The sequence below is a fragment of the Lucilia cuprina genome, chromosome 6, assembly GCF_022045245.1.
Source record: "Lucilia cuprina isolate Lc7/37 chromosome 6, ASM2204524v1, whole genome shotgun sequence".
In the NCBI taxonomy this organism is placed as follows: domain Eukaryota; kingdom Metazoa; phylum Arthropoda; class Insecta; order Diptera; family Calliphoridae; genus Lucilia; species Lucilia cuprina.
In genome coordinates this window covers 14,545,127-14,559,010 of record NC_060954.1, presented here as the reverse complement: position 1 = coordinate 14,559,010, position 13,884 = coordinate 14,545,127, and the positions used below count along the sequence as shown (strand labels likewise).

At 30.2% G+C, this 13,884-nt stretch overlaps 1 protein-coding gene across 1 annotated transcript; it reads right to left on the bottom strand.

Moving 5' to 3' along the window:
* Nucleotides 1–488: 488 nt before the first annotated feature.
* On the bottom strand, nucleotides 489–6,799 carry LOC111684111 (sodium-dependent nutrient amino acid transporter 1-like). Its single transcript, XM_023446237.2, has 7 exons — nucleotides 6,592–6,799; nucleotides 4,342–4,877; nucleotides 3,909–4,283; nucleotides 3,652–3,841; nucleotides 1,053–1,329; nucleotides 805–981; nucleotides 489–742 (listed from the first exon to the last, which is right to left on the bottom strand). The coding sequence occupies exons 1-7, from the start codon at nucleotides 6,697–6,699 to the stop codon at nucleotides 489–491; spliced, it is 1,917 nt and encodes a 638-aa protein (XP_023302005.2). The 5' UTR covers nucleotides 6,700–6,799.
* Between the last annotated feature and the right edge of the window lie 7,085 nt (nucleotides 6,800–13,884).

Genomic DNA, 13,884 nt, shown 5'->3' with positions numbered 1-13,884 from the left:
ACATAATAGTTTTTCACATTTTGTAATAAGTTTTATCTCGCGAAATCGTAGATCAAACTCAAATCAAGAACACAACTTTTGCAATAAGCACATCATGGTAAAATTTCAATCTTACGTATTTTTGACACCGCTCCGGATTGATTTGAGTACGAAGAACGAATTCTATATAATATATTGTGTGCAGTAGTCGAGGGAACTATAAAAGAACACAACTTTTGCAATAAGCACATCATAGTAAAATTTCAATCTTACATATTTTTGACACCGCTCCGGATTGATTTGAGTACGAAGAACGAATTCTATATAATATATTGTGTGCAGTAGTCGAGGGAACTATAAAATTCGATATTAGAATTTTGTAATTCTTTTTTTAATTAGATTTCTTCTTATTTCTTACTTCTATGTACAACAAAAAAAAGTATAAAATTTAAGAAACTAATATAGTTTTCATACATAAAAAAATACATTAACAATTTACACTTAAATATTTAATTAAATATATTATCATAAATTTTAAACCAAAAGCCTCTATTCGTCACTCCCAAAGTGTTAGCAACATCTAATTCTATTGACTGTTTATACGATTTAAGTGTAGATGGATCTAAAGGACCCCAATATGACAAAGGATTAAATGTTGTTTTGATACGATTACAAAGTTTTGATTCAGGTCTCTTGTAAATGGTAATACAGGCCCATATTAACAGTTGACCTATACAAAAGGCTGAAACACACCAACCTAATACTAGAAAAAAGGGGGAAAATATTAATAATTTTGTTGTTAATAACATTACTTAGGTAAATTACCATAAATATATTCCGGATATTTAACCCCATTATATTCCAAGGGCTTGTATTCCACTAGAGTATAAATCAATATGGCAATCATAAAAACGGGTGTAATAATACTCCAGCATATGCGAAAATACAGAGATGTTTTAATATTTAACATAAATTTAATATCACGACAAATATTTTTAACACCTAAAGGATAAAACAAATATTTTTACTATTAATATATATTACAGGTCTTGGATTCTAAGTTTATACATTACCATAAATCCAGCCCGCTGTTATTATCTCGCATATACCCATGACTATGGCGACAAATGTAACTCCATAGAAATCTATATAGTTTAACATATATTGTCCTCCTGGTGTTATATACATTAAACCTAAGCAGAAACTTATTACAGCTATTCCAATTACTATGGTCCATCTTTTTACATTAGGGAAAAGTTCACAGGCTACCGTTATTACACTGGTGATAATGCCCACATTGGTACCGATACCCAAAACAAACAGCATTAGAAAGAATAGGGCGGAGAAAACCTGAAATGTTGAAAAGAAAGTTAGTGAAGTACTATCTGAAGTTCTGAAGGAGTTTATAGACGCGTGAGTTCGACTTCCACTAATTAACTAACTAACTAAGTAACTAACTAACTAACTAACTAACTAACTAACTAACTAACTACCTAACTAACTAACTAACTTACTAACTAACTAACTAACTAACTAACTTACTAACTAACTAACTAACTAACTAACTAACTAACTAACTAACTAACTAACTAACTAACTAACTAACTAACTAACTAACTAACTAACTAACTAACTAACTAACTAACTAACTAACTATAGTCTGCTCTATAGTTTGGCCTATAGAGCAGACTATAGTCTGTATTATAGTCTGGACTATAGAGTAAACTATAGTTTGAATTATAGTCTGGATTGTAGAGGTGACTACCGTTTGCACTTTAGAATAGACTATACCGCTCACTCTACAATCAGGGATATAGAATAGACTATAGTCTATAGTCGAGGCTATAGAGTAGACTATTGGCTTGATTATAGAGCAGACTATGGAGAAGACTATATATAGACTGGATTAGCGAGTAGAGTAGACTATAGAGTATGGACTATAGAATACACAAGAGTAGACTATAGTTGGGACTATACAGTAGACTATAGTCTAGACTACAAAGTAGACTATAGTTTGGGCTATACAGCAGACTATAGTCTGTATTATAGTCTGAACTATAGAGTAAACTATAGTTTGGATTATAGTCTAGATTGTAGAGTTGACTACAGTTTGCACTTTAGAATAGACTATATCGCTCACTCTACAGTCTGGGATATAGAGTAGACTATAGTCGAGGCTATAGAGTAGACTATTGGCTTGACTATAGAGTAGACTATAGAGAAGACTATATATAGTCTAGATTAGCGAGTAGACTATAGTTTGGACTATAGAACACATAATCTGGTCTATAAAGTAGACTTATGTCTGGACTGTAGAGTATACAGTATAGTGTGGAATACGAAATAGACTACAGTCTGGTCTAGAGAGTAGAATTTAGTCTGGATTAGATTTTCGACTATAAGGAAGACTTTAGTATGGACTATAGAGTAGATTATAGTCTTGATTATAGAGAAGGCATTTGTCTGGACCATACATTAAATTATCTGCACTTTTGAATATACTTTAGGGTCCAATCTACGATCAGGGCTATAGAGTATACTATAGCCAGGGCAATAGAGAATATTATATATAGTCTGGACAATAGTAGCAGACTATAGTCTGGAATAGACTATATTGTCCACTCTACGTTCAGGGCTACAGATTATACTATAGTCAGGGCTATAGATTAGACTATAGATTAGACTACAGTCTTGGCTATAGTCTTGACTGTAGTCTTGACTATAGTTTAGACTATAGTCTTGACTATAGTTTAGACTATAGTCTTGACTATAGTTTAGACTATAGTCTTGACTATAGTTTAGACTATAGTCTTGACTATAGTTTAGACTATAGTCTTGACTACAGTTTAGACTATAGTCTTGACGATAGATAAGACTAAAGTCTTGACTATAAATTACACTATAGTATTGACTATAGATTATACTATATAGATTAGACTAAAGTCTTAACTTTAATCTTGACTATAGATTAGACTATAGTCTTGACTATTGATTATACTATAGTTTTGACTATTGATTATACTATAGTCTTGACTATAGATTAGACTATAGTTTTGACTATAGATTAGACTATAGTCTTGACTATATATAAGACCAGAATCTTGATTATATATAAGACCAGAGTCTTGACTATAGATTATACTATAGTATTGACTATAGATTTAACTATAGTCTTGACTATAGATTAGACTAAAGTCTTGACTGTAATCTTAACTATAGATTAGACTATAGTCTTGACTATAGATTAGACTACAGTTTTGGCTGTAATCTTGACTATAGATTATACTATAGTCTTAAGTATAGATTGGACTAAAGTCTTGACTATAGGTTTGACTATAGTCTTGACTATAAATTAGATTGATTAAACTATAGTCTTGACTATAGATTAGATTATAGTCTTGACTATAGTTTAACTATAGTCTTGACTTCAGTTTGACTATACCATAGGTAAATAAATTCTAGATTATAGAAACGTCCATATTTTTTTTTTACAAAATAAGTCTATATATTGTATTATTGATTTCTTTCCAATTTTTACATTAGGTCCTTATTTTCTTAGTGCTACCATATCTATTCCCGCGCTAGTTTTCGCAAAGTTCATAAAAGGAACGAGCCGGATAGATGTGTTTAAACAACTTATAAGAAATTATTCTTATTGGTAACTGTACTTACTTGTGGCACCATAGTAAATTTCGCTATAGCATCTGGATAGGAAATGAAAGCCAAACCGGGGCCTCCTTTCACCACACTCTGAATATCTGTAGTACCCGTTTCATGAGCCAAATTACCCAATATGCCAAAAATAATAATACCCGAAAGTAAAGATGTAAATGTATCTAAAGTAGTGACAATTGTGCAATCTCTATAATAATATAATGCAATAATTAAGAAATTAATATCAAAACTAAATTAAAGATTGATTGACTTACCTACAAATATTATGATCGAAACGATTATAAGAGGCATACATCAATATAACACCATTACAGACTGTTAACGAGAAAAATACTTGTGTAACGGCAGCATACCAAACCCCAGCATCTAGCAGTTTATCCCATTGAGGTCTTAAGAAATATAAAACACCATCAAATGCTCCGGGTAGTGTTAGAGAGCGCACCAAAAGTACCAACATAGTAATATAGGGAAATAGAGCTAAGAAGTAAGCCACTTTACCGGATGTCTTTATACCACATATAACAATCGAAACTATCACAATCCAGGAGAAGGCTAATGTCAGAGCCAAATACAAATCTGGTGTACCAATACCATCATCTATGTTAGGAGTTTCATGTAAAATAACTTTGCTGTTGGAAAAATCTGCACATAAATTCGGAACTAAACTTTAAATTTTACAAAACTTACACAAAATAATGTTCAGCTGATGATTTCTTAACTGAACCATTAAATGCCTCTGTCAACATGTGACTTTCCGTTGTATCTCCTGCATTTATTTTAGAATCAATACACTGATCACCCCATTCATCGCGACAATAGCTCCAGGGTAATACGGGGTAAAATGATAAAATTAAATAACGTAGCGTCAGTGCCATTAGAGATGCATAATAGGAAGAGGTTAAAAACGTTGACAATGCTTGACCATAACCAATACCTCTCATAATGGGCACATAATCAAATACCTTAACACAGCCACGACTAGAAAATTGCCCCAATATCATTTCTATATAGTAAATGGGTTTACCCACAAAGAACAATACAATTATGTAGGGTATGAGGAATGCACCACCGCCATTTTGTAAAGCTATAAAGGGAAAACGCCACACATTACCCAGGCCCACCGACAGCGCTATACAAGACATTAGAAATTGCAAACCATTTCCCCATTGATCACGACCCGAGGTGGTTTGAGATTCATTGTCGGAGGCAGTATCACAGGATTTCTAAAATTGAGAAAAAAAATATTTGAAAAATGTTAATGAAGGGCCATGGAGTAGACTATCGTCTGGACTATAGAGTAGACTAAAGGGCTGGACTGTAGAGTGGACCAAAGACTGGATTATGATGTAGACTTTTGTCTGGACTATAGAGTAAACTTAAGTCTGAACTATAGAGAACACTGTGTTGTATAGAGTAGGCTATAGTGTGGACTGAAGAATAGACTAGGAGCGACTTTATAGTAGACTATAGTATGGACTATAGAGTAGACTGTAGACTTGACTTGAGTAGAATATAGTCTGGACTATATAGTAGACTACGGTCTTGAGTATAGATTAGAATATAGTCGGGATTATAATAAATAATAGTCTGCACTATAAAGTAGACTATAGTATGGACTATATAGTGGTCTGGACTATAAAGTAAACTATATCCTGGACTATAGAGTAGATTATAATCTGCTCTATAGAGTAAACTGGAATATAGAGTAAACAATTAATATAGACTATAGTGCGGATTGTAGAGTACACTGTAGACTTCACTATTGAGCAGAATATAGTCTGGACTATATAGTACACTATAGACTGGAGTATAGATTAAAATATAGTCAGGTTTATAATGTAGTCAGACTAAACAGTAGTCTGGAGTGTATGTGCAGTTGGGAGTATAGGTGTAAGTTTTGGTCTGGACTATAGAGTAGACTATAGTCTGAATTATAGATTAGATTATAATCTATTATATTGAGTAACCTATAGTCTGGAATATGGAGTCTATGTATATGATATAGTGCTTAGAATGGACTTTAGCGTGGACTGTAGAATAGTCCAGGTGCGACTTTATAGTTGACAATAGTATAAATTATAGAGTAGAGTGTAGACTTGACTATTAAGTCAAGAAGTCAAGTCTAGACTATATAGTAGAGTAAACAATAGTCTGGATTATAGATTAGACTATAGTATGGACTATATAGTAGACTATGAACAATAGAGTAGACAATAGTCTGAAGTATTGATTAGAATATATAGTCTGGACTATAGAGTAAAAAATGTCTGTAGTATAGAGAAAAATGAACTGTAGCGTAGACTATAGTCTGGACTATTGAGTAGACTATAGTCTTGACTATTGAGTAGACTATAGTCTTGATTATAGAAAAGTCTGTGTTCTGAACTATTGAGTTGGCTATAGTTTGAACTATAGAGTATACTATAGTCTGCACTATGGAGTATGCTATAGTCTAGAATATTGAATATACTATAGTCTGGACTAAAGAGTAGACTTTAGCCTGGACTATATAGCAGACTAAAATCTGTAGTCTAATTAAACAGTCCAGACTACAGTAGTCAATAGTCTGGACTTGAAAGTATTCTTTAGCTGTCTATAGAATGTAGTCTGGATTATAGAGTAGTCTAAAGTCTTTACTATAGATTAAACTGTAGACAAAACTGTAGAGTAGATTGTAGTAGTTGTATTAAAAATCCTTGAAAATCTTGATTTATTTAGCACTTTTAACACAACCCACGAATCCGTTATTAACTAAATAAATAATTATAAAAATGGTTTATAAAACCTCTCACGAGCAAGTCAAATTCCATACAACTTTCGCAGCGTAATTCAAGCACAACTATATAAAATAGCTGTGATAAACAGATAAAAAAATGCTAATTTTCATTCATAACTTTTTTCTTAATAATTTTTAAAATCTTATATTTTCATACTAACTTGTATATTTTCATTACTTTCCGCTGAATTTATTGTAATCAAATCCACTTTAGAGGACATAAAGGCAGGATTATCAAAAGCACCACTACCACTTTTTTCACTATTCATTTTTTTTGATGCTTGTAATTTATTTGTACTTTTAAGTTATTTAGTTAAATTTATTATTTTAAAAATTTTATTTTATTTTATTTTTTTTAAATTTTGCACATTTTCCGCAAAGTCCTTGGACACGGAATAACTAAACTAGTCCAATTGACTGTCAATCTTATATTAAGTAAAGTGTGAAGAGATCTTTACGTTTTTGTAGAGAATTTCTAAAATGATAAGTTTTTTAATTTTAGATAACATCGACATCATCATCAACATCAACGTCGTTACCAACAACAATAAAGTAATTGTTATGACCTACTGGAAAGGAGGGTGGGAGGTGCGTAGGAGAATTGTGATATAGGTTGTAACTGGATTTTTATTTTTTTAAAACTTTTTAGTTGAAATATAAAGTTGTGGTGAATTTTGATTTATCAAATCATTTGTAACGTCTTGTACTTGGACAATGGGGTCGACTATAAATAGACTTTAGTTTGGACTATAGAGTTGGACAAAGTCTGGACTAAAGGTTAGTCTGGATAACGAATTGACTACAGTCTGAATAGTAGACTATAGCTAAGACTATAAAGAAGAAGTAGACTATAGTCTGGACTATAGAGTAGAGTACAATCTAGACTATAGTTTGGACTACAGACTGGTGTTAATATAATAATTTAGTCTGTATTAAAGAGTAGACTATAGTCTGGACTATAGAGTAGACTATAGTCTGGACTATAGAGTAGACTATAGTCTGGACTATAGTCTGGACTATAGAGTAGACTATAGTCTGGACTATAGAGTAGACTATAGTCTGGACTATAGAGTAGACTATAGTGTGGACTATAGAGTAGACTATAGTCTGGACTATAGAGTAGACTATAGACTGGACTATAGTGTAGACTATAGTCTGGACTATAGAGTAGACTATAGTCTGGACTATAGAGTAGACTATAGTCTGGACTATAGAGTAGACTATAGTCTGGACTATAGAGTAGACTATAGTCTGGACTATAGAGTAGACTATAGTCTGGACTATAGAGTAGACTATAGTCTGGACTATAGAGTAGACTATAGTCTGGACTATAGAGTAGACTATAGTCTGGACTATAGAGTAGACTATAGTCTGGACTATAGAGTAGACTATAGTCTGGGCTATAGAGTAGACTATAGTCTGGACTATAGAGTAGACTATAGTCTGGACTATAGAGTAGACTATAGTCTGGACTATAGAGTAGACTATAGTCTGGATTATAGAGTAGACTATAGTCTGGATTATTGGGTTTCAAATACTTGAGAATTTTCCAATAACAATTTTATACAAACTTTTGTATGTATTGAAAAATTTGTATTTCATTTTTTTTCATTTGAAAATAAAATTTTAATATTGCAAAACGGAAATAAACTATTTATAAGAATATCCGTTATATTAAAATATAATTTTGTGGGATTACTGATATTTAGAAGAAACGGTTTCGTGAAGGAAGTTAAGGTAAACAATAATAAATTTAAAATTTTGGGACCATATTTAAGGATTTTTTGTGCATAGGTTTGGAAAGGAAATTTTAATCTGTTTAATACACTCACCGGATTTGAATATAAATTTAAACCGAACAAGAATCATTCGGAATAATTATCTCAACTTTGAAGTTTTGTGAAACAAGCATCGATAAATCTTCAGCATCTTTCTTAAATCCTACAAGAATCAAACTTAAACTAAACTACAACTAATTATTTTACTTAAAGCCTACTTAAACTTACTTAAACGCTAAATCTAAACTAATTTTATCTTCAAAAAGCCTCTAAAACTAATTTGGTTTAATATAAACAATAAACTAAAACTAATTTTATCTTTAAACAACTAAAAAATCATTTTTTATCTAAAAAATTATCTTAAATTTTATCTAATTTAACTTAAAATCTAATTAATTTATCTTAAAACTAACTTTTTGTTAAATTACTAAAACTCTTCTACTTTACTTGCATCTATCTTAACTTAAAATTTTAATTTTCTTAAATTTTATCTTATTTTAGACAATAATGTAACTTAATCTTAACTTAATTTCAATTTTTTATTTAATTTCAATTTTATTAACTTAATTTTATATAAAATTAAACTTAATCATAACTTAAATTAGCTTAAAATTGTAATAACACTTATACACTAATATTTTATACACCCTAAACACTAACATACATACAAACATAAATACACTTAAAATCTAAAATCTTTAAAAATATGAGAATTTAAAAATTCAAAATTATAATTTAAACCCAAATTCAACAAACTACAGGCCTGTGGTCATCGTTGGATTATGTTTGGTAAGTTTTAAATTTGTTCAATTCACAATCAAGTTGTATATTGTAACTACTAAAGTGTAGTAACAGTGATTGTGAACAGATCTTTGCAGAAAGTCATAAGTTTATGTTCTCAATGAAAAAAAAAAAAAAAAAAAAAACAATCAAAACAAATACACATAACAATGTCAAAAGATAAAAAAGTCAAAAAATATTAAATTAATTAAACATGCGAAATAAACCAAATTAATTTCTTTGGATTTTGAATTCTTTTATTTTCTTTATATCACATTTTAAACTAATAAATAAACTGTTTTAAATAAAATTTTAGGTTTTTTGTTTTTGTAAACAGCTGTTTGTTTTTGATTTCAGTGTTACCGCTTTATCGTTTTTTTTGCTAAAATCGTTTGAATTTTTGTTTATATGTTGAAAAAAACAATTGGCAACACTAAAATTTCTTACAACATTCAAAAAACATATAAAAAATTGTCGTATGAGTTGTATAGAGCTTTTGCATGGAAAATACCAACAACATTGTTATGACTATTGTAGCAGCTGCTGACATACAACGCATACAACGCTACAACATCGATTGTGAATTGAACAATTGTGTTTATTGTTCATTTAAATTCTCTATATATTTAAGTGTTCTAAATTGAACATTTTTTTGTTAATATTAAAACAATTATGTTATTAACATAATATCTTAAAGTATTATGTTAGCAACATTTGAAAGTAAAATTCATACTTTTCATTATTGAATATTTCAATTTAGAATACTTAAAAATAAAATAAACAAATTACACTACACAACAAAAAATTAACCAATAATTTTTATTAATTATAAATATGAAGCTTATAAATATGTTCAGTTTACATTTTAATAATAAATTTGTTTAATTATTAGACTTATATAATGACCATTTAAATTATTTTTTTATTCCACGAAAGATTAGTTAAACATGTAGTTAGGGAATCATTGTAGGGTGTCTAAAGGATGATTTAATAAGATACAAAGGTTGGGAGGGTATAGAATGAGAAGAAATACCACCATCTTCTCTTGACATAAAAATACAAACTTTTTTTATTAGTTAATATTAATAGCAACCTTTTAAGTTAATGTGCGGTTCTTAGCCTATCCTGATGAAGACAAGAACACCACCCCAAACACTGAGCACGGTCGGAATAATAGGTAGCGCAGGTCTCCTGAAGGATAGGGCACAACGCCTGAACCGTTACAGACTATAGAGTAGACTATAGTCTGGACTATAGAGTAGACTATAGTCTGGACTATAGAGTAGACTATAATCTTTACTATAGTCTGAACTATAGAGTAGACTATAGTCTGGATTATGGAGTAGACTATAGTCTGAATTATATAGTAGACTATAGTCTGGACTATATAGTAGACTATAGTCTGGACTATAGAGTAGACTATAGTCTGGACTATAGAGTAGACTATAGTCTGGACTATAGAGTAGACAATAGTCTGAGCTATAGAGTAGACTATAGTCCGGACTATAGAGTAGACTATAGTCCGGACTATAGAGTAGACTATAGTCTGGACTATAGAGTAGACTATAGTCTGGACTATAGAGTAGACTGTAGTCTGGACTAAAGAACAGACTATAGTCTGGACGATAGAGTAGATTATAGTCTGGAATTTAGAGTAGACTATAGTCTGGACTATAGAGTAGACTATAGTCTGGACTATAGAGTAGACTATAGTCTGGACTATAGAGTAGACTATAGTCTGGACTATAGAGTAGACTATAGTCTGGACTATTGAGTAGACTATAATCTGTACTATAGAGTAGACTATAGTCTGGACTATTGAGTAGACTATAGTCTGTACTATAGAGTAGACTATAGTCTGGGTTATAGAATAGACTATAGTCTGGATTATAGAGTAGACTATAGTATGGACTATAGAGTAGACTAAAATCTTGACTATAAAGTAGATTATAGTCTGAACTATAGAGTAGACTAAAGTCTGGATTATAGCGTAGACTATGGTCTGGATTATAGAGTAGACTATAGTCTGGACTATAGAGTAGACTATAGTTTGGAATATAGAGTAGACTATACTCTGGACTATAGAGTAGATTATAGTCTGGACTATAGAGTAGACTATAGTCTGGACTATAGAGTAGACTATATTCTGGACCATAGAGTAGATTATAGTCTGGACTATAGAGTAGACTAAAGTCTGGATTATAGAGTAGACTATGGTCTGGATTATAGAGTAGACTATAGTCTGGACTATAGTGTAGACTATAGTCTGGACTATAGAGTAGACTATACTCTGGACTATAGAGTAGACTATAGTATGGACTATAGAATAGACTGTATACTTGACTATTAAGTAAAATATAGTCGGGATTATAGTAAACAATAGTCTGGACTATAGAGTAGACTATAATATAGACTATAGAGTAGACTTAAGTCTAGACTGTAGAGTCCAGAATATAGATTAGACTATAGTCTGGATTTTAGAGTAGACTTTAGTCTAAACTATAAAGAAGAATATAGTAAAGGCTATAAAGCAGACTATAGTCTCGGCTATATAGTAATCTATAGTGTGGACTATGAAGTATTCTTCAGAATGGACTAAGTGTCCACTGGTTTCCCTTAAAAGCTGAACTATTTGTTTCAAATATCATGACAAAGAAATAAGATATTTCTCATTATATGTTTATAGGGTACATATGTGGTATTTAACTAATATTTGATTAACCTAGACCTTTAAAAAAGTTGTCATAAAAGTCGCTAAAAGATATAAATGTAAAGTGTTTAATTTATGAACTGCACAGAGATTTAAAGATAAAAACAATTCTAATTGATAAGTACGATGTTGAAAATTTTGGACTTAGAAATGTTAAAACAGTTTGAATTGCTACTGCAACCATTGCAGCTTCTCGTTGAGTAACGAAATAAAATTGAAAAATTTTCCAATAACAAAAAAAAAACTGATATTTCAATAGCGCTATATAACCTTTCGAATTTGACTAAATCGGTGTGAATAGCAACTCTCTAAAAAGAAGAAGAAGAAAAAAAAAAGAATTTTAGTGTAATATTCGACTCTTTATGTAGACTAAACTTCATGTAGAGTATTTCGACAAAATTATCAACTATCAACTACTTATTTGTCACAACAAACATTTAGTTGTTATAAACTTTATTAAATGCGATCAATTAGTTATCAATTAGTATTTAATTTTGATTTTGTCCAGTTTTTTCTTCATTCAAAAACTTATTCAAAAGTGCTCATCATCGCCGATCTTAAATGGAAAACCATTTTTCAATCAGGCTCTTGAGTTCAAAACTACAGACATTTAAAGAAATTTTTAAATTTATGATTGATCCTTTGCCGGCAAATGAAAAATTTTGTATATTGAAATGTTTAAAAAAAAGATTTGTTTATATATTTTTTTAATTATCAACAAAATTTTGTTTGTATAATAAATATTTTTTAAGAGTGTTATAAAATTTTTTAGATAAAAACTCGTACTACTTCATAAAGAGTGTTGTTTATGATTGTCTTAATCAAACAAATACTAGTCACAACTAAATCATATTTGCAGTTTAATGACATTTTTTGCAATAAATCTTTAGAACAAAAAATTACTGGCATATTTTACTTAAATTCTGAAAATATCTGTAATATAATTACAACAACAATTATTTATTTCAAATATTATGACTATTAAGGAGATTTTAACATTATTTTCAATTCACATCAATTAAATATCAATTTAAAGTTTAAAATTTTCATAATCTTATGTTGAAATCGCCTTTCAAAACGTATAAGTGGTTAAAGAGTTACAGACATTTAAAATATTTTTGATTTTTATGATCATTTGTATTCATCAAACATCTTTTAATGTCATGTTCCAATATTTACTAACGACCGTTGTTGTACAATAAAGCTTTTAAAATGATATTGTGAAATATTTAGATAAAGTCAGAGAGAAAGTATTTGTTGGTATTTTTTAGTTTCCACCTAAATAAATATAGGAATATTTCCTTTTTTTTATTTAAGACTTTTTTCAAGGTTAGGAATTTGTTAATCATAAAACTTTCGAAAAATTTCATAATCATTTAAAATGCAAAACTCTGTAGTCCATATATAGTCCAGACAATAATACTGAAATCTTTTTGAAATAGTTATCTAACATTTAATTTGTGTAATAAAATTAGTTTTTGTATGTCTGACGTTATAAAATATTTAGAGATTAGTCTGATTGTATCTAATCTTTACTTTTACTTTTCTCGAGCTTTTTTTAAATTTGCACACTCACACTAAAAAGTCAAACTTTCGATGTAATTTTCTTATTATTGGGTTAGGTCTGAACTACAGAGTAGACTACAGTCTGGACTATTGAGTAGATATTCTGAACTATAAAGGTACTATAGTCTGGACTATTCAGTAGGTAGTCTGAGCTATAGGTTACATTCAGAACTAATCATTAGATTGTAGTGTGGGCCAGAGTTACAAGACGAAACGCCTCAAAAGCTAAGCCGAATGATCACACATGTATTTCGGCAAATAAATTCACCAATTTGAACGGAGTTGCCACTATTTTAAATTATTATTGCAAATTGAAAAGTGTTGCCACACAACATTGTGGTAATATTAAAAAACTACTTTTTCTGCAGAAAAAATTTATATAGAGACAGGTTTCTATATAACAGACTATTATACAGAATGACTCGCGACTATAAAGTTTTCTTCATAATGGACTAAGTGTCAATGCTGAACTGAACTAGAGATGAACCAGAACTAAACTAGAACTGAACTAAAACTGAACTAGAACTGAACTAGAACTAAACTAGAACTGAACTAGAATTGAACTAGAACTGAACTAGAACTGAACTAGAACTGAACTAGAACTGAACTAGAACTGAACT

What these genes read in the sequence shown, in the direction of transcription:
- LOC111684111 (XM_023446237.2), bottom strand. Translation starts at nt 6,699, where the DNA reads ATGAATAGTGAAAAAAGTGGTAGTGGTGCTTTTGATAATCCTGCCTTT. An exon ending in TTCGATCATAATATTTGTAG is followed by an intron (nt 3,842 to 3,908) that starts GTAAGTCAATCA and finishes ATATTATTATAG; the next exon opens with AGATTGCACAATTGTCACTA. An exon ending in AATTTACTATGGTGCCACAA is followed by an intron (nt 1,330 to 3,651) that starts GTAAGTACAGTT and finishes TCAACATTTCAG; the next exon opens with GTTTTCTCCGCCCTATTCTT.